This window comes from Eubalaena glacialis, chromosome 11 (genome assembly GCF_028564815.1).
Source record: "Eubalaena glacialis isolate mEubGla1 chromosome 11, mEubGla1.1.hap2.+ XY, whole genome shotgun sequence".
Classification (NCBI taxonomy): Eukaryota; Metazoa; Chordata; class Mammalia; order Artiodactyla; family Balaenidae; genus Eubalaena; species Eubalaena glacialis.
Genome location: NC_083726.1, coordinates 11644151 through 11665188, shown reverse-complemented (window position 1 = coordinate 11665188; position 21038 = coordinate 11644151). Strand labels below are relative to the sequence as shown.

Here is a 21038-nt window from a genome sequence, read left to right as displayed (position 1 = left end):
GTCAGCTTTTGGGCAGGAAGGGAATTAAATCCATGGTCCCTTGGGCCACTTTATTCTCAGTCATAATCCTTTATTTTCAGGTCATATCCCTAATCTCTCCCACTTCTTCCTTTTGTCTTTTACCAAAATTCATGACCCAGATGCTAAAGTAAAACTAACCATTAATGTTTGGAATCCATTGGGTGGACTAGGGTTTACATTCCAAGTCCACAAATGATTAGCCTGAAAAAAATCATTTAACTTCAAAAGAAGTTCTTAGTTTTCTCATCTGTGCAATGGTAGTCACTGCCATACAGGAAATGTTGTGGAGATGGAATGAAATAAGGTCTATATGGTAGCTCCCTGTGTGTTCAGTGCATGGTAGGTGTGTGCTCGGTACCTGTACATTTCATGTGGAATATTGCTTCCTCTTCTCTCTGTGGTGTCCATTTCTGGTACAGCCAAAGGATGCCTGGGTTGCATGCCCTTGGGGATCAGCTCTCCCTCTACCATCAGCTTATCTTTACAATGCTCAGCCATTAGGAGAATCTGATAATTGGATGAGGGAAGTGTGACATAGGCAGACCAGGAGGCAGAATTCCCATGTGAATTTGGTGTCCCTTTACTCACTGCAGGAGCCATATGAGACAGCCCATCTCCACAGGTTTCCACAGCCTGCTGATACTTAGAGATGTAAGCGCCATGCTGCAGTGGAGGGCAAAGAGGGAGTTCTGAACCTGACTCTTACCTCTGCACCTGTTAGCTTTGTGACTTTGGGCAAGGTATTAATCTCTCAGCTCCTTAGTCTCCTCATCAGCTATATGGGGATCCTAAAGCAGATTCTGCATGTTGTTCTGAGGATAAAATAAAAACATTTGGCACCCACGGGGGTGCTCAATAGATGCTGTTTTTCTCCTTTTCCTTCCCTCTGTATCCCCTTTCTTTTTGAAGATTTCCTTTTCTATGTATTTCCCTTTCCTCCCAGGTTTCATGATACAGATTTTGAGAAATGCTGGGTGCTCATGAGTGGCTTGTATGGAACCTGCAGTCGTTAGGAGAATGGCCACTAAAAAAAATCCATTGAGTGATACACGTTTGATTGCATAAATAAGTACAACACAATTATTGGGGATCATTATTAAACTGTGAGATCAAATGAAACCAAAGTAATAATAATTGCATTGAGAGTCAGTGGACAGGTAACACCCACTAATTTGTTTGAAAATACTACCCTAGCTTATTATTGATGCTCAATCATGCAATTATTAAAAAGAAGACCTCTAAGCTGACAATGCTAATAATGGTGATACATCTTCCCAACACGAAGGGTTCTCACTTTGTTTTAATTGAAGGGAAGCTACGGAAGTGGTTTCCCTCATTTGAAAAAAAGTCTTCCTTTTTTCTCAGGCCATCTGTCTGGCTATTAAAATCACATCAGCTTCATTGCGAGAACGCTTACTTCCCCCATGCCTGCCATCCCAAAGGGGGCTCTCGGAGCCAACGAGTTCATGATACCTCAGGGCCCTCCAAAGGAAGGTGTGCTGCTCCCGACTCTTCCTTTGAGGCATCCTTCCTTTCTTTCCTGGCCTCTCCATTCACAGCTGCACAGACCCTGTGGTTCATTTCCAGCCCCCCACGTTAATACCCAGAAATTAGTTTCTATCTCAATAATGTGTTAATTCATTCAACTGTTTAAGAAATAACTGTCTCTTCTCAGTGGTCTAGGCTCTAACGAGACAGTGCTGGATCTTCACGATAAACAGGCTTGGGGTGAAGTTCAACACTTCAAGTTCAGAGCACGCTTTATAGCTGAGGGGCCCGAAGCCCACGAAATGAAGTGACTAAGTCAGGAACAAAGGTAGGGAAAGGAATACCTGTGTTCCTCTGCTCGGACCCAACACCTGGATTCCTAACCCTTGAGACTCTTGGGCTTGTGTGTCACCTTATTTCAAACCCTTCTTATATTTCCCCAAATCCTTTCTGTCATTACTGTCATGGGAGATAGTCATTACTATTATTAAAAGGCTGACTTTTCACCTCCCCTCCGCTCCGCCCCCCGCCCCCCCTGCCGGGGCACATTCATTACTGAGAAATCTCATAGTACCTCTTCACACTAGAGGCAAATCCCTCTATGTTTGAAAGACTCTAGCATAGAGAAAGAAATCCCTTCCCCTTTGGTAGATGCAGTGGAAAGAGCTAATTGCTCTCACTCTGGTGGTCTTGGGAAGGGGCATCTCCTGAAGATCCTGCAGGAAGACAAAGGGAAAACCCTCCAACTCAAGCCAGCATGTCAACAAGGGAGACGCGTTCACTACCTCTTTCCTTGGGCTGTAGTCCATACCATTGTCCTTTCTAGATGGAAGAATCTGTCAAATTGTAACCAAGAGCTGAGAGTTCCTGATGCCGCAGAACGGCTCTTGGAGTCCAACCAATTTCTGTGGATTGGCCTCTGACCTTCTCTTCACTTTCCATCCCACTGCCCCTTTATCATCTAAAGAAAAAAGCTGATGAGTAATGGGGATGGAGGGACACCAGTCTCTGCATCTCTTTCAAACCCAGTGGATGGTTTATTAGTCACGATGGTGCTTTTGCAAAGTGAATGATGGGTTTTTGTGGTATCTGAGATGCATTTAGTTGGTATAGGGATGAATGTTTAAACAAATTTAAGCTGAGTATTATTAATGAGTGTCAAAAATTTAACCAGTGCATTAAACCAGTGATTCCTGAGATATTATTGCTTAGGATGAGGCTAAAATGGGATCAATTTAAAGATACGTGTTTGATTAATAACAATATAGGTGGTTGCTGGATATGGCAAAAATAATGCAGGTGGTACCCCAAATACTGAAGGATGGGAAATCTCGATTTAAAACAACATCCGCCAGCTTTTGAGTCCCTATTCTGTGTTCAAATCCTTTATACAGATTATTTTAATTTTTAAAACACATTGCTTGATAAGCAATATTATTCCTGTTGCAGGCAAGAAACGGCGGTTCAGTGAGATTAACCACCCTGCCTGAGGTTGTAGAGCTAGTCGGTCTTCAAACCCAAGCCCGTCTGATGTCCAAAAAGGGCTCTTTCTCCTGGATCCTGCTGCCCAATCAATCCAGAAGAAACTAGGGCAGGCAGTGGTTGGGTTCTAGGGAAAATCTGTGGTCCTAGGCTGCCCCGGTGTGTGGTCCTGTCATCTGGCCTGTAATTTTAGCCTGAGTCCTGGCCACAGGCTCTGCGGTTTCCTCGCTCAGTCCACAAGCATTTACTCCCCTGCCGGGTAATTCTCTTTGATCTCCAGATCCTCATCGAGTTCTCCTTCAGCAGCGTTTCTGGGGCTGGAAGGGGTGTCTGTTCCTGCCCGGGAGGAGGCGGGAGGCAGGCCCCTCCCTGATTTCTGCCGCTGTCCTCTTCCCTCCGACCAACTGTCATGGACTCTCTGGCCCTCGAGTTCCATCTGCCCTGAGAGGGGACAGCCCCCGTGCCCAGGCAGCCTCTGCCCATCCTTTCTATGCTTTCGCGCACCACGCTAACCTCATTATGCTGAGCTTCTGCCTCCCATCTCCCTTCCCATCCCTGTCTCCTTCTCTCTTAGATGTGGGATGGGGGTGGGTTCCTTTCCCTCTGCATCCCGCTTTCCCTCACACCAGCCACCCCACCAATTCTGCCTCTGGCCACATCCCTGTAACCCTGGCACCAGGTACCGTGGCCACGGAGGCCCATTGGGAAGCCTGAAAGGCACAGTGCTCTCAAGCTGGAGGCGAAGCCCTTTGAAACAGAACTTCCGGGCCAGGGTCTCCGGTTCGCCTGTGAACTCGGCGGGGAGGGATGCGCTATTCCAGAACCGAGGCTGGGAGAGCTGGGGAGCTGCTGCTTCCACGGCCAGCCAAGACTCAAACCAATTTCTTTCTCCCTCCCTTCCTCCATCTGTCCTTCTTTCTTCCTTTCCTTTTTTTTTTTCCTTCTTTCACTGAAAAATTTTGCTGAGAACCCACCATGTGCCAGACACTGCCTTAGCTGCTTCATATTGATGCATCGACCAATCCCCCATTTCTTAACCAAGTGCCTGCCACGTGCCGGACACCATGCCAGGCAAGGGGCACAGAGGCAAACCCGACACCTCCTGTCTCAAGACCCTTACTGTCCGGTTGGAGGGACAAAGATTTGAGAACAAAGTACAAGTGAGTGCCCAGATCTTGTACGTCTGAACTGGCCGGAGTGAAAAATGCCCGACAGTGGGGCTCCTTTGGCGTTTGCAGCCCGTGGGAAAAAGTTGAGAGTTGCCACGTGGCTTCTGGCTTTGATCAGTCCCCACCCCTCCTTTCACTGTGTCAAAACGAAAACTGTGAAATTCCAAGACGGTAGAAATGGTTTCTTGTCACAATCCGCCCCAGCTATAAAGCCCCATCTCTAAGCAGACGTCTCCCTGTCATAGAGAAAATCCCAAAGAGGAGAAAACCATCCATTTCTCAGTGTTATTTGAGGCCTCTCTTTTGCTAAATTCTACTGCCCTTTCATGTGACTTTATGGGACAGTTAGAGAAGCCCAGAGCTTATCCAAGGCTGCAAGCAGGGATGTAAGCTGGGAGGAAGGAGGATAAAGAGACCCAGGAGTGCAGTCGGCTGGGCCTCCTAAAGGTGGGATTTCATTTGCCCTAAAGCATCAGCAGCAGAGTGTGTGGTCCAGAGGGGAACGTTTGGTGCAGTGGAATGGCAAACTCTCTTCAGTTCCACAAGCATAACTCAGCTCCTACTATGTGCCAGGCACTGTGCTAGGTGCCTGAAGCTAGATGTTGGACTGGGACCGGGGTGCGTGGGTCCTAGTCTCAGCATTGTTGCTAGCTGGCTCCATGGCACCAGGTCCCTTCCTTCTCTGGACCTCAAGTTCTTGGGTCATAAGGTGAGGGTCTGGACTAGGTGAGCTCCCTGGATACACTGCTGGTTGCTTTCCTTCTTTCCTTTCCTTGTAGCAACAGAACCCCTAATTTTTCACCATGCATGTGGCCACTTGGGAATAAGATTATATTTTCCAGACTTCCTTATTGTTAATGTGTGGTCACATGACAAACTTCTGGCCAATGAGACCAAAGCAAAAATATTGTGTGGTGTCTTCCAGGAAACCTCCTTAAGAGCCATGTAACAGGTGCCTTTTGCCTTTGTTTCTTTGTGCCATCCTCCACCTTGATGCCTGGAATGTGAAGGCAGTGGCAGGAGCTCTGGCAGTCACACTGGAGATGTGAGGTCAAAGGCCATACTCTACAGATGGTGGGGCAGGGAGCTGGTAGGAGCCTGCATTTGCTAACCAGTTTGTGGAGCCTCCAGACCAGCCGTGTATTTCATGTCTCCAGATTAGTTTCCTTGAGAAAGGATAAACTTTTTGGCTTATTTAAGCCACTGTTAATTTTCTTTTTCTGTTGCTTGTTGTCAAATCTAATCCTTCCTCGTACAAGCTCTAAAATCCCTTCCAGGGGAACCATTCTGAGCTTGTGATATTAGGGGAATTCTTTAAGCACTCACTCCCTGTGCTAGGCAGAATAATAACCTGCCAAAGACGTCTACAGCCCAATTCCTGTAACCTGTGAATATATTTCACATGTTATGGCAAGGGCCAATTAAAGTTGCAGATGGAATTAAGGTTGCTAATCAGCTGACCTTAAGATAGAGAGATTATCCTTGATTATCCAGGCATGGGCAATGTAGTCACAAACATCCTTAGAAATGGAGGAGGGAGGCAGAAGAATTAGCATTAGAGAGTTGCACCATGAGAAAGACTCTGTCTGATGCTGCTGGCTTTGAAGATGCAGGAAGGGGCCACTGGCCAAGGAATGTGGACAGTCTCTAGAAGCTGGAAAAGGCATGGAAACAGATTTTCCCTTAGAGTCTCCAGAAGGAACACAGTCCTGCTGACACCTTGATTTTAGCCCATTGAGACCAATTTCAGACTTCAGACCTACAGAATGGTAAGACAATAAGTTTGTGTCATTTTAAGCCATTAAATTTATGGTCATTTGTTACAGCAGCAATGGGAAACGAACACATTTCCTCTGGTTTCTTACTGGCAAAGTGAGAATCATATAACACCTATGTTATAGAGTGCTGTGTGGTTTAAGGAAGGTGACATCTGAGTGGTCCATAGGACAGGGCCCAACACACAGGAGACCCTCAAACAACATTAGCTCTCAGGGAAAATCATCCCTTCCTCTCACACCTCTATACAATCGCCTTTAGCCGTTAATGACAATAGTAGCTGAAACATATTGATATGAAGTGCTCAGGACTGAACTGATGGCTTTACCAAATTCAGGCACTCTGAATTTATTCAGTGCCTGGGAGGAAAGTTGTCATCATCATTTTAGAGGTGAGAAAGCAGGCCCAGTCTGCCAGTGGCAGAGGTAGGATTTAGACCCATGTTCACCAGAGCCCACTGGCCATGCTGCAAAAGCTTTCTTCTCAAAGTGTGGTATCAGCCTCACCTGGGAGCTAGAAACACAGGCTCAGCCCCCACCTGGACCCCACATCAGCATCTGCAGTTCAATAAGATCCCCAGGTTACTAGGGTACACATCCAAGTTTGAGAAGTGCTGCTCTAGACCCAGTAGTGCTCTGTTCTCTCCTTGACCTTATTCTTTGGGAGGCAGCCTCCAGTGGTTTCATTTCCTTCATCTGTGTTGTGCCTTCCTCCTCTGTTCTACTTGGCAAACTCCTCTTCATCCTCCAAAACCCACTGCAGAGGGCACTTCCTTAGGACCCCTTCCGGACCTCCCCACATAGAGTTGTTCTTTTGTCTGGCCCTTACACAGGCCTTCACAGTGCTTGAGCTCACTGGTAATAGTCTCGGTACATGCCTATCTCTTCTTCTAGGCCTTGATCTCCTTTGGAGCAATGGTATGTCTTCTGTCATCCAAACAACACTGAAACTGACTAAGCACCCTACGAGGTGCCAGGTCTGATCTTAGTCTTGGGGCTATGGTAGTAAATAGGACAGAAAAGATCCTGGTTTCTCAGAGCTTATATTCTGGTTGGGAAAGAAATAATAAACACTGTAGACAAATTAGGAGAACACGAAATGAAGAAAAGAGAGACTGGGAAGAGGATGGCTGCTGTCAGCTGGGGGGATCAGGGCAGACCACCCCCCGTAGGAGCTGACTTGTTTCTGTGCCCCACAAATTAGCCTAGAGCCTGACATATCAAACATTCAAAAACTGTCCGATTGGATCAGATCTGACCATTCTCCCAGATCAAACTGCATGTCTTTAAGTTCACGTCCTTCCCGAGCAATTGCTAGGCAATTTTTTTCCTACCAAGAAACTCCTGAAATTCCCCTCTTCTCTATGAAGTCTTCCGAGGTAAAAATTTAAAGTAGAGAATCCCCCATTCTCCAGCAAAGCCCCTGCCTCTCTCTCTTCAGCCAGCACGGACAACAGACCATCTCCCTGGCGCCTGCCATTTCGTTATTGAATAAAGCACACCACGTGGTCAGCACGACCGGGTGCATTTCCCCGAACTGGGGTCAAGGTCAGAAAATGTCAACTTCCAAAAGAGAAGCTCTGAAGGTGGCATAAAATGGGTGAGAGTCTCTCTTTTTAAAAGCGACAACTTACCCTAGAGCTGCTGAGGAAAAAGGAGTAGATGAGCTTGCCTTCCACCTGAGTCTTATCAGCAAGCACTGCTTGGGAATGTTGGATGTTTATGCATTTATTTCCAGATGCATGGCTTTATTCACTCTGTTACCTGCTACACTCTGCCTGGGCTGGTGGTGTTTTGCTTATGTTTTCAGCCCTTGGAAGACAAAGACTCCACCTGTAATTTGTCATTGGCAGAGAGGAGCGTTTGCAAACTCGGATGCCTACGGAGGCCAGAGGAAGGCCAAAGCAGCCCAGCAGCCTCAAAAGATACTCGGGAGCGGTAGGGACTTTGGGGAACTGCAGAGAACCTGCCATACCTGAAGGGACATCGGCTGCCCTACTCCTGCCGGTTGTTGCCAAGCAGGAAGGGGGCTCAGGGTTACAAAAATCTGATTTTTTTCCCCAAAGGAAGCCAAAGACAGGGCTTTTTTTAATAGGAAAGTTCTCGATTTGTAGAATATTTTGAGTTGCCAAACAGTGACAACTTACAGGTCACTGTTTGCAACTGTTGGTATAATCAATAATAAACACGCTAGTGATAACAGCATCTGGCGTTTAGAGAGTGTTTACTATGTACCAGCATCTTGTTAAACACTTTGCATGGAGCATCTTACTAAACTTTCACAATCAACTCATGCGTGAGATACAATTTTCCCCACTTAGACACCAGAAAACCAGCTTAGAGAGGTGACATTCCTTGTCCAAGGTCACAAAACTGGTAAGTGATAAGGTTGGGATTTGAACCCCGGCTGTCAGATGCCAGAACTGACACGAACTACGGGCCTGGCTAGAACATAATGCATTCTTTCATTATGATGATGCTGGGGAAAATCTGAGATTCAATATGCATCATAATCTCAAATGTAAAGCTTTTTTTCTTTATTCATTCATTCATTCATTCATTCAACACTGACTGAGCAGCTACTACTTGCCAGGCCCTGGAAACACAGGTGTGGAATCACTCTACCCATGACTAAAGGTACCATCTTTATAAAAAAAAAAAAAAAAAAAAAAAAGGTACCATCTTCTTCCTGCAAATTTCTCCCGTTTCCCCTGTCTCGGTGAAGGTCACTCACTGTCACACCTTGCTCAACACAAGTGACAGTCCTGGGTCCTGTGGATCCTCGGATTCTGTCCCCTTGCTCGACAGCTCCCCTGCCCCCTGCCCTAGGTCAGCTGCTTCATCACTTGCTGGGCTGGGCAACCATCTCCTCCCTGGACTCCCTTCTCTGTCCTCCTCTTCTTCCCATTTCTACTTCACATGGCTTCCTGAGCCATCCTCCTAAAATGCAAATCTGATCATATCATTTCCTTCTCAAAATTCTCCTCTTTAGACTCTTTACATGTGAACCACCCCTTCATGACGTGGTCTCTGTCTAATCTCATCCCTCAGGACTAATACCTTCCCCTACCTCCCTTCCTGCACCTGATCCTCCAGCAATACTAGAAACCTTGTGTGGTCCTCCAAACATCCCATGCCCTCTCACACCTCTTCCTGGAAGAATCTCTCCACCCCTAGGTGTGCTTGCATGGGTCCTCCAATCCCCCACTGGGGCATAAGCTCCTTGAGGGCAGGGGCTGTGTCTTTTCACCTTTGTAAACCCAGAGCCTAGGATGGTAACTGGCACATGGCAGTGACTGAGTACATTTTGTTGAAGAAAAGGACGGGGGGACTCATGGTCTGGAGGTGGAGACAGAAATGGAAACAGGCAACAAAAAAGATGGAAGATGCTGCGTCGGAGACAGGCAGAGATGCTGTGGAAGGAAAGAGGGAGGGAACGTGAGCCAGGTGGGAGCAGGGTGGGAGGGGGCAGAGCTGTTGGGGGAAGTGACAATTCAACTGAGTCCTGAAGACAAGTGGAATGTGGTTGGAAATGGCCCTCTAGGGCTGGGGAGAGGGAATATATGTATGTATTCACCTCCTCCCCCTCCACAAACTACAAAGAGAGGGATGTCTATGCATTTTGAGGCATCCTTCTGTATTCAGAGCTGTGGGAAAACCTGGTAGCCCCTCCACTTTTCCCTACTCTTCCCTGGGTAAGGAGCATATCCTAACTGAAGCTTCAAAGTTTTTAAAACTTCATCAAACGTGGAGCACAAATAGCAATTTCTGCTTAGCCTTGCCTTCAAATTCTCAAAGAAATTTATTTATAGATTTCGGGGCCAGGGGAAAATTGTAAATATAATTCGTGTAACAGAAGGCTGTGCACAGGTTTTTGGGTTGGACAGGCTTGGGTTAGAACTCCAGCTCTGCTACCTGCTGTGTGACCTTGGGCAAGTCACTTAACTTCTCTGAGCCTCTTACGGTGGAGATAGTGGATATCATAGCATATACCTTTAGAATTGTAAAGATTAAATAAGAGTTAACCCCTGGAAAGCATCTAAACAGTGCTCAGCACGAAGGAAGCACTCAGTGAATGATTAGTTATTATTATCGTATTATTAGTGTTAAAATGATGCCAGAATAGTCACTTTCAGGGTTGCTTTCTTTGCAAAATACGTTGGAGGAGAATTGGGGAGGAGAGTTCTCAACCTTAGGGAAAATTCAAGAAGGATAAAGAATAAGACTTGTGCAGACAGAGATCCAGGTTGAGGGGAAAATGTGGCAGAAATGAATGAATGATCCTTTATGCAGAGAAAGTGAGAAAAGACAGCCTGGGGCAAAATTGGGATAAAGAAAGGTCTAGGGATGGATACAAGTATAAGTATGGTTGAGTTGCTTTGCCGTACACCTGAAACTATCACAACATTGTTAATCGGCTATACTCCAATGTAAAATAAAAAGTTAAAAAAAAAGCAAGGTCTAGGGATCAGCAAGTGCTGGTCACCAGTGAATTTTGCCCGATGACAAAGCCAGAGAGAGGCTGGCACTGGGGCATGTAAATTGCATGGTGGATGGTGTAGCAAAGCAAGGTGTCAATTCCTCACTCAATGAGGCTATGGCAACCGTGCACCTGGGATCCCGCACCTAATCTGTGGCATTCTTGTTAGCAGCTGGAAGACTACCCAAGGTCGAGGAAGTTCAGGGAAGAATGAATAAATATAGTGTCAATATAGAGAAAGGAAAGGCGGCTCCTCAGAGGCTGACTCAGGGCTGCCAAGTCAGTACCTCTGAGCCAGGCGATAACGTATGAGGATTTGGATTGAGAGAAAAGGTGACAGCTGCCCAGGAGGGAACAGGCTCGCAGTGTCTTATCAGCTTCCCGAAGCTTTGTGGCAAAGCTGTGGCCCAGGAGGCGCCCAAGGAGCATCCCAGGTTGCGGGGTGCAAGGGAAACCCTTGCCTGTTCTCAAGGATCTTTCAGATGCGGTTCCAGCCACACCTTGGAGGGATGACTGGTCAAGAGGAGTTTTTTTTTTTTTTTTTTTTTAGAACTTTTTTTTTTTTTTTTAATTTATTTTTTTTATATTTATTTTTGGCTGTGTTGGGTCTTCGTTTCTGTGCGAGGGCTTTCTCTAGTTGTGGCAAGCGGGGGCCACTCTTCATCGCGGTGCGCGGGCCTCTCACTATCGCGGCCTCTCTTGTTGCGGAGCACAGGCTCCAGACGCGCAGGCTCAGTAGTTGTGGCTCACGGGCCTAGTTGCTCCGCGGCATGTGGGATCCTCCCAGCCCAGGGCTCGAACCCGTGTGCCCTGCATTGGCAGGCAGATTCTCAACCACTGCGCCACCAGGGAAGCCCTCAAGAGGAGTTTTTAAGAGCCCACCTCCCTCCCCTGATGGGAGCTCCTTGAGGCCAGGCACCGTGACCTTACTCACTCACTCCACATTTAGCTCCTAAGCACTCTCTCTGTGCCAAGGCCGACACGCCCCTGCCCTCACATGGCTCACAGTCTTCTAGGGGGACACAGACCATAAGCAAACAAATGCTCAAAAGAGAAGAAGTCAATGTTAAGACGTTAAAGAAGGAAATAAAATCGAGTGACGGGACAGGGAGCTACTTTAGATGGGGCAGTCAGGAAGGCTCCTCGGGAAGGTGGTATTGAGCAGAGACTTGTCTGCATCCTTGTAACCCCAGGGCCCAGCCCATTGTGTGTGGCCAATAAAGGCTTGTTCCGCTGGGAAGGGAGCGCCTTGAAGCACCTCTCCTGTATATCGCTTACAGTCTTCTTCCTTCCCCCCTCTTACTCTCTGTTCACTACAACTAACTTAGGGCGAGTCACCTGGTCCCTGCCACAGCCTCCTCCTGTGCTCGCCTCTTCCCAGTTAAATCACACCAGCTCCGGCCGACCCCAGCTCCCATCCAGCAGGGTCCGAACAGCCAGTGATCTCGCTAATATGGACAAAGCCAGGTGCGACCCTCCCTTGCTTCCCACCTCTCTGGACCCCTCTTTTCTCCCATGCCGAAACACAAACTGCTGTGTGAGAGCCATTTCTGTCCCTTTGGGATCCCATCTCCACTGCCTCCCACACTCCCCCTCCCTGCCTTCTACCTTCCAGCCTCACTGGACCATCGGCATGGCTGCTTGGGCATCTGTGTTTCTGCACCTGCCGTTCCTTCTGTCTGAAGTGCGCTTCATCCCCCCAGCTTGCTCACCCCTACGCATCCTCAGAACCCCGTCTTGCCTGGCATCCCCTCCTCCCCAGTCTCTCTGCTCCCAGAATTCCCTGGGCTTATGCTTCCCACTGTGTCATCAGCATCGTCTGTTCACTGGTTTGTCTTCTATTAGATTAGAAGTTCCTTGAGGGCAGATGGAGCCTTTGCCTCTGTCCTAGACTCTCACACAGCACCTGGCAAGGACTCGGAAAGCTGGGGAACAAAGATCAACTATCACCCTTTTCTTTGTCAAGAAAGGTTCTCGTAAGACCACACACTTCCCCCATGTTGTTCCCTGAGTCACGGGACAGGCACTAAGGGCAAGCTGGAGAAATCCCTTGGGCTCTCTCAACACCCTGCCTGCATTTCTCTCTGCCAGCAAGATAGTTTTCCATCTTCCTTTGATTCCAAGGCACAAATTTTAAGTTTTAAGGTTTCTGAAATTAGAGTATGTTTTACAACTGATATGTACATGAAATTTGTTTTCCCCTGTCCCGAAAGCTGTTTAAGTAGATAGTTCATTTTTATAATCAGTGGCGTCAGAACGGAGGGAAGATGGAACTGGGAGATTAGAGCCCTTTATATACCCAGGAGAAAGGACCGGGATGCCGGCGAGGCCACAGAGTTCAGCGACGATCCCACGACGGCTGACAGGCATTTCTTGGCATTGGGGAACACAGATCACATCCCTCTACTCTCATTCCTATTTTCAAAAAGTCTGGCAGATTTAACTGAGCCTCATTGCCATTCCAGCTCAAATCCTCAAAGATCCTAACTGATCGTGAGAGATGCCAGGAATCTCTCTGAGTCTGGGGGAGGGTGATAAGGTGAGGTGGCAGCAGGCTATGTCAAATGTCTTGCATGAAACAGAGTCATTTTGTGAGATGCCTGTTTGGGATTCCCTGCTTGGACTCACCTGGAGGGTCCTGAGGGAGGGTGGGTCTTGTTCACTTCTGCCTCCCAGTGTCTACTGCAGGATTGGCACCTACCATCAACACCTCCACTAAGCATAGTTTGAATTTTGTTGATTGGAGTTGAATCAATCTATTTCTTCCCTTCTCTGTGCTGTCATAAGTTTTGAGGCCAAAGAGACCACCACACTCAGATGTGGGTGGAATCAGGAAGAGCATGACAGAGAGAAGGGAATAGTGCTCTAACCCTCACAACAACCTTAGGGGCAGGCACCATCAGCTCCATTAGATAGATGGTGTGAAGGAGGCACAGAGATAGAATTAACTAGCTCAAGGTCACACAGCTCATAAGCAAGAAGCCAGAAGTCAAAGAGCAAAATTCTTTAACAAGACTAGCAAGGCCGCACACCCTTGGGTGCTAACTATTTCTGCAGCCCCCTCCCCACACCATCCAGCATCATCCCCTCCCCCATCCCCCCCTCCATCTGGGTCCTCCAGCCACCCTGGCCTCCTCCCAGGACTTGCTCCTTCTCTTCCTCACTGATCTTTGCACTTGCTGCCCTCCAACCTGGAAAGTTTCTTCTTCACCCAGTTAACTTCTATGCATCCTTCAGATAGCCATTCACATCTCACGTCCTCAGGGGAGACTTCTCTGATTAGAACGATCTTAATATCATAAACTCACAGTCTCGTGTGACTCTCCTTGAGAGGGCTTAGCATAGTTGTAACTTACTTTACAACTATGTTAAATGAGAGTCTTTAAAGTAAGGTCTGTCTCTTTCAGAAGGCTCTGAGAGCAGTGACCCTGAAGGGAGTTGCTGCCCACCATGACCCCAACACTTGGCCCAGCACCTGGCACGTTGCAGGCGCTCATCAAAGATTTAACAAATAAAATAAGCGAGTGAAGGAATTGCTTGATCTGTGACTGTAAACTAACCTGGAAACTTAAAATGCATATTTCATCTGAATATGGTTTTTTTGGCTAAAATACTTATAGTCAAGGCTAAAAGGAACCATTGCATTTTTGAACCACTTAAAAATCTCCTGCATTATCAGTCTGGATACATATCTCCTCCTCCCCCACTGACCTGAAAGCAAACACTCATGGGAAACTCTCCCCGAGGATCTTTGTGACAGATGCTCTGGATGATGTGGAGAGAGGAAAGCATGGCCAGTATCTATTTAGAGGATGTTCACCCCCCAGCACTTTCTTCTCAGGCATTTATTTTCTCTCCAAACACTTTCTTTCTTATTATCTTTGTTATTGTCCCTTGTGTGTTGAAACACTCTCTCTCCTTCCCTTCTCTCTTCTCTCTGTGTTGAGTCCATTATTTATTTTTTGGAATATCAAAAAAAAAAAAAAAAAAGAAAGATGCTTCTGCCACCATTGCTCATGGTTTGTAATTTAAAGAACAATCTTTTGACGATATGAAGGGAACATTATTTCTCAATGCCCACCCTGTAGTGGGCAGTGGTGGTTTGTTCATTTGCCAACAAAGGTGGGTTGACTCTTGCACCATTATAATTGCTGCAGCTACAGCAACGGGCAGAACAAAGATCCGTGCCCTCCTGGGGCTGACAGTCTAGTGGTGCAGACACACAACAAATGGCATGAGTACATTTCATAGTGTGCTAGAAGGTGGGATGTACTCTGTAAAAAAAAATAAAAATAAAACAGAGCCAGGAGGATGTATGAGGGGTACAGGGTAGGGGTTGTTGACTGTAATTTCAAGCCAGGTGATCAGGAAAGAAGGTGGCACTCATTGGTTTAATCCCAACCAATCACCCTGTGAGAAGGCTGTTAGACCTCCCTTTTGTGGAAAGGGAAACTGAGGCTTGGAGAGGTTAAATGACTTGCCCCAAATCGCACAGCTCATAAGGCTGCAGTGCTTGAAGTGAACCCAGGTCTGTGTGGCTGCAACATTCTTTCAACTGCACCACATACAACAAAGCTGCATCTGAAAACTTCCGTGACTTCAGGGGACATAAATTTGTTATTTTTTGAAAACTGCTTGCCAACATAAAACTCACGGAGAGTTTACATTGAGGACACTTCCAAAATGAAAGGGCAAACACGAAGAGGCATGTGGTGGGTCCAGCCTGAAGTTCAGTATTTGTTCCCTTGGGCTCGCGGGAGTGAGAAGATTATGGCAGAGTTGTCAGCCAGCAAGGTGCAGGCAGCTGGAGGGAGTGGGATGTAGGGGAGTCAGGTGGGTCGGAACTCAGGTGTCCTGACAAGCTTGGGTTGGGCGCTCAATGAGGACACTCAGCGGGATGCAGACAGAATAGAATCCAGTGCTGGCAGTGAATCTGAACACAAGGCCGCAGAAGGCCAAGGTTCATGCATAGAGCCCTCTGGAGGTTTGCAGGGTGGAAACAAGAGGCCTGGATTCAAGTTCTCCCTCTGCCACCCTCTGCCCATGTGGCCTTGCTGTGAGGTGTCACACCTGGCACCTGTAAAGGGAGGGGCAGGAGGGCAATGTGAATGGGCTGGGATTTGCAGGGCTGGTTGCTCAATAAAGGAATCAGGTTTGTCTTACAAGGTGAGAAGGGCTAGGAAAGCGGGGCCTGGCTGCGTGGAAAACTGCTGATCAGAACCTAAGACCTGAGGCAAAGTTCTCGAGGTCCTGGGAAGTGGGGGGGGGGGGGGGAAGTTTGGTAAAGAATTCTGGGGAAGGTTTTGGGGAAGCTACATAGGGATGGTCCATGATGCCTGCTCTCTGCCCAAAGTGTCTGTTCTGGTGAGTATTAGGATCAAACTAGATTTTGGCATCCTTTAAAAGCTGAAGAGGGAAGAAAATCAATGGGTTAATTTTTTTCTTCCCCGTAGAGACTGAGTGTACTGATAATTTTTCTTTAGCTAATTAGGACCTGTGCAACCCAATGACTGACTCCTTTTGAATTTTCTCATTTTACAACAATGGAGTCATGACTCATTCTTTTAAAAAAGAAATTCCATAACCTATATGGGAAAAGAATCTGAAAAAAAATGGATATATGTGTATGTATAACTGAATCAATTTGCTGTACACCTGAAACTAACACAATATTGTAAATCAACTATACTCCAATATAAAATAAAAAATTAAATTAAAAAAATAGAAAAGAAATTCTGGGAAGAACAAACAAATGATCCTGATTTCCTCACCCCCTTCCCTCTCTCTCTCTCTCTCTCTCTCAATTACTTGCTTGCTGCATGTCCTTATGATCTTTGAATTAATTTCAATAATTTAAGAATTTCTGAATCAATCCATTGATAGATATTTTTTTCTGTACCTACTGTGTGCAAAGGACCTAAAGAGAATCAAATATCTTGGGAATTATGGAGCGATAGGTACACAGTATGAAGGCCCATTAGTAACTTCTAAACTCAGCTCTTCCACACATAAAGGCAAGAGTGTCCGGGAAAGGCAGTTGGCATTTCTAAAATAAAAGATATATACTTTCCTTCTGCAGAACAAGAGAGCCATGGCTGAACCCAGCGTGGGGCACTGGGCACCTTGCAGGCCAAGCAAAAGCTATGCAATTATGAACTTGGAAAAGATAGTTCAGGAAAACCCAGACACCTCTTACTCAAAGAGAACAGGGATGGAGAATGGATGGCAGAGCCCCTGTGAGTAAGCAAGTTGTGGAGGAGAAGAGAGGAAAAGCCAAGAAGAAGAGGAGCTCAGAAATTCAGCAGAGGGATTTGAACAGTCTGGACAGAGAGAAAGATTTTTGCTCTGCCTCACAGCAAGGAAAAGGGCAAGAGAGGGAGAGAGAAGGGAGGGTGCATTTCTGCTATGGACCACGTTGTACTGCCGCTGGCTCCTCCTCTGCAGGGCTGGGAATCCTCTGGGGGAGACATGGAGCCCAGACAGAGGGGAGGAAGGTGCAGGAGAGAATAAATACAAAGAGTGAATTTCTTGCTGCCCCTGGAGACGGTGATTCCTTTTGGTGACAACAGAGGTTAATATACTGAACAGCAAGTCACCGTGTGGCCCAGAGACAGCACGCTTGGAACAAGCTGTTTTAATGTCCTGTTGTAGATTTTATTGAATCCTTCTCTGAAAGGGCCAATTCATCTCTCCATTCGGAGGCTCTTAAAGCAGCTTTCCGGAAAAGTTCAAGAACTTTTCCTATCACTTTCCATCTACATGGATCCATGTGCAGACCATCCCCCATGCCCTCAAATCCCACTAAGGACACTAGTCTGCTAGGGGTTTCAAGTTCACACACAGAGGCACTACTACTCTTTACTCTGCAGAGGGAGAAAATAAAGGCTGTGGTTTCTTCTTGATTCCTCTCGCCTTCCCACTGTGTCTACCCCTAACAAGTGGTCCTGTTCTCTTCTCATTCCTCAACAGAGGAATTCATTTCAAAAACAGCCATAGAGGCAAAGAAATGTTTTCTGATTCTTATTTTCATCAAGAAGTGAACAACAACAAGAAAATCATCTCAGGAGATAAAAAGCCCTAATGCAAACCGGAGAGCCAAAGAGATCAGAAGAAGACATGGTTGTTTTTCATATGGAGTCATTAGCAGCATCTTGGGGAGAAGATTGGAAATCTGTTCACAACTTTTTGGATACGGGCAGGAAACACAATAAAGGGGTGATGGGAAATCTTTTCTGAAAGTCCAGTTTCTCACAAAAAACACAGGTTGGGGGAACCTGGCAACTTGATTTCCATAAAGGCCAACCCTATTTTGAATGCTCAATAAAGCAAGCACACGAACGCCCCACAAGAACCATCTGCATCAACCTGCAGAAATAAGTGCGTTTATAATCTTTGGAAATCAGTGCAGTCTTTGAAAGTATGTGGCTTTAAAACCTTCAAACCACTTCCTAAGTGGCCAAGGCCCAACTTCCTAAGGGGGAGTCTGAGGCCTTCAAAACTCCATATGGACAGAGGCTTTGGAAATTAAAGGCCAGGTTGAACTGGAGCCCTGAGTACCCACCCTTCCTGCCTGGGCCTTGGCTACAAGTGGAAAAGGCACAGCAATCCTAGAGCAGCCTGGCCCAGCCTTCCCCACCATCCCCACCCCCCCTCGACTGCCAGGAGGCCCCAGTCCTGGGGAGAAGAGCCAAACCCACGGCTCCTGTACGAATCACACAATCCTTGGGAAGTGTTGCAATACTAACCCTTTTAGGGATGATTCAGGGAGCGAGGTGTGGGTACGGCTTGGAGAGAAAGCTGAAGGGGGCGGGCAGCACATTTGGGGATGTGGACACCAAACAGATGGAATTTTAATGAAAATACTTAAGCCTTTTAATGCATAAGTGATCCAAAGCCACTGTCTAGTCCTCTTCCCTTCAGGGAATTAGAAAATGTTTAAAAGATCATGGTATTAAGAATTTGCACATAAAACCCTGATAAAGTATATTTATACCACCTCACCAATTTCTGGGAATATTTCTCCTAAAATCATGTCCTGTCTTTCGTCTAATCTCTTGGCTGCATATCTTCATCCATCCAACTAAAATCCAAGGAAGGCAAATTGCTACTATGGTCATTTCTCTAAAGCAACCCTCATTCACTTTGCTTTCCTTCTCTTTTGGAATAAAAGCGTGCCATAAATGTTTAATTAAATGGAAGTCTTTCCACTGTTAGTGAGTAGCTGCAGGAAAGCCTTTTCATTTTTTTAAAGCAGGGGTGTGTTTAAAACCGTGCCTATTAATTTCCCGATATTGATTCTCCGGCTGGGGAAGAGCATATAGTATTCATCATAGAGCTCCGCTGCAGACTATGTTCAAGGCAGCGGTTTGGATTGAGAAAGGGCACCAAATGCAGTATGCGTCAAATAGACCATCGCTCAACGAAGTCACTCAGTTATTCAAAACATGTTCAGCCATCACTCAACCACTCGCACCAAGATTGTTGCAGGGGGTGGGCATGGAATTGGTGCTCTTTCCCAGACATAAACATTTCCCAAAGAGCAGCTTTTGCTCAGTTTGGGTTAGACTCTGGGGCCGCATCAGTTCTCCCTCTCCCTTTCTGTTTCCTTCTCTTCTCCCCCATCTCCTGGCTTCAACTCCCTGCCTCACCATCCCATGTTGAGCTTAACAAACAATCCTGCAGTCCCCGCTTCCCGACGCTGCCTCAAACGGCCTCCGTATTGGTTCATATCAGAAGCAAAGCACATAAGCTTTTCTTTCCACCCAGAAACATGTATCTCTCTGTGCATGTCTTCCTATGGGTGGCTGTAGCTTGTACACACAGACATAGGTAGCTGCTCAAATGCAGCCCCTCCTATTAAAGTCTGTTGCTAAATGCAGGCTGTATGACCTGCAGGAGTTTTTCCCCTCTGTGTTTATTAATGTGTCTCAAAGCACATGCTTTCATCCGTACCCTGATCTTCCAGCCTTTCCACCGTGGGGACCACTTTGCCCACAGCACATGCACAGGCACACGTGTCCCAATGATCCTGCAAGATCAAGGCAAACCGCTGACACCCCTGACCCACTGCTCTCCTGTACCCCTTCAACCTCCCCATGCCCTCGTCTCCCTCCCAGCCTCCCTGCACAATGTCTGATTCCCAAGCTGGCTGCAATGCTGATTCTACATGCTTCTGGATAATAGACATGTCACTCTGAGTGGAAGTGAATTGGTTCTCAGCCTGACCTGCAAGTGAATTGCTGTTTATTAGAACTTGGGTCTGTTTCCTGTGAGAGACGTACGTGTTTTTAGACTTTGTAAACGTTAAAACACACATACACACACAGCCAGTCGCCTCGAACAATATGTGTGGCTCATAGACATTACGAAATGCTCTTGAACTCAGCTTGCGATCTTGGAATAATTAGGATTTACCAAATAAGGGTTCTTAGAAAAAACAGATTTTTTTAAAAAAAGGAGATTTGCAGATGATGAGGTGTCTGGAACTTTTGGGGAGTAAGGGGAGGAGGAGGGGAAAGGAAGAGCATTTTGGAATTCTTCATTACGAAAAGAGGAGCAGTTATTTTTTACCCCCTCATAGATGGCCATACTACATCCAAAGGCAAATCCTAATGATTCCAAAGCAGGTGGAGCACATTTGACTTTTAAAGACAATCTCTTGTTGCTTTCATCATATCATAGATTATTTCAATGAAGAGGTTTGAAGGAAGGGGGGTGGTGGAGGCTTGAGAGTTGAGTATGGTTTTTGCTTATTGATTTTCTTTCCTCTGAAACTAACCCAACCAACCTTGATCTGTGGTGGAAGGAGTGAAGTAAGAAAATGGTGGAATGTAAAGGGAACTTACTTGGAGGCGGGTGGGGAGGGGGAGTGAGAAGAGGAGGGGGGGTGGAGAGGGGGAGGAGATGGGAAATCAAATACCTTCCAGGCAGCAGGTTCTCCATAATCCAGAATGGGTCATAACTTCCTCGTTCTTTTTGCTGGTTTCATTCTCACTGACACTTTTGGTCTTGCAAACCCCTCTGGAGTAGAGCCAATAGTCGGTTCCCACAGCTATGGTCATCAGACTGAAGGCAGCGAAAGCACCAACGGTGGTTAAAAGCATTTGAACACCTCGATCAAACAGCCCCATAATTCTTCATTATATAAACACCCAACCGACTTCTGGTTCTCGGGAGAGTGTGTGTGAGGGTGCGAGTACTAAAGCAAAAAAATAAAAATAATTCCACTACTAATATAATGGATACATGTGTTAATAGAGGATATGGAGAGATATAAAAAAAGGGAGGTAAGAAAGCTCACGGAAAAGAGTGTAAATTATAAAGATCACACGGGAAGAGAGGCTTGCCTTTTGAGATCAGAAACTGTTCCAGTTGCAGTGATTAAAAAAAAAAAAAAAAAAAAAAAGGAAAAAATAAAAAGACACCCCCCACCCCCCCAAAGTGAGATGCCTTAATCTCTTTTCCTAAAATTCTGGTCTCCAGTTTCCATATGTGATAGCTAATTTGGAGAGGGCTTCCACAGTGAACCAGGGATCAGCCGCATTCTCAACACAATCTCTCATGGTCGGGACCTAGACAGTTAGAGACTGTAAAAGCCGAGATGCAACCTTCCGTCTTCGCTCT

At 46.5% G+C, this 21038-nt stretch overlaps 1 protein-coding gene across 1 annotated transcript in view; it reads right to left on the bottom strand.

Annotated features, from left to right (window-relative positions):
* Nucleotides 1-20545, bottom strand: part of CACNG2 (calcium voltage-gated channel auxiliary subunit gamma 2) — a 117373-nt gene extending 96828 nt beyond the window's left edge. The window contains exon 1 of the mRNA XM_061205450.1: nt 20335-20545. Coding sequence (XP_061061433.1) covers nt 20335-20545 — 211 coding nt within the window. The remainder of the gene's footprint in view (nt 1-20334) is intronic.
* Nucleotides 20546-21038: the final 493 nt, after the last annotated feature.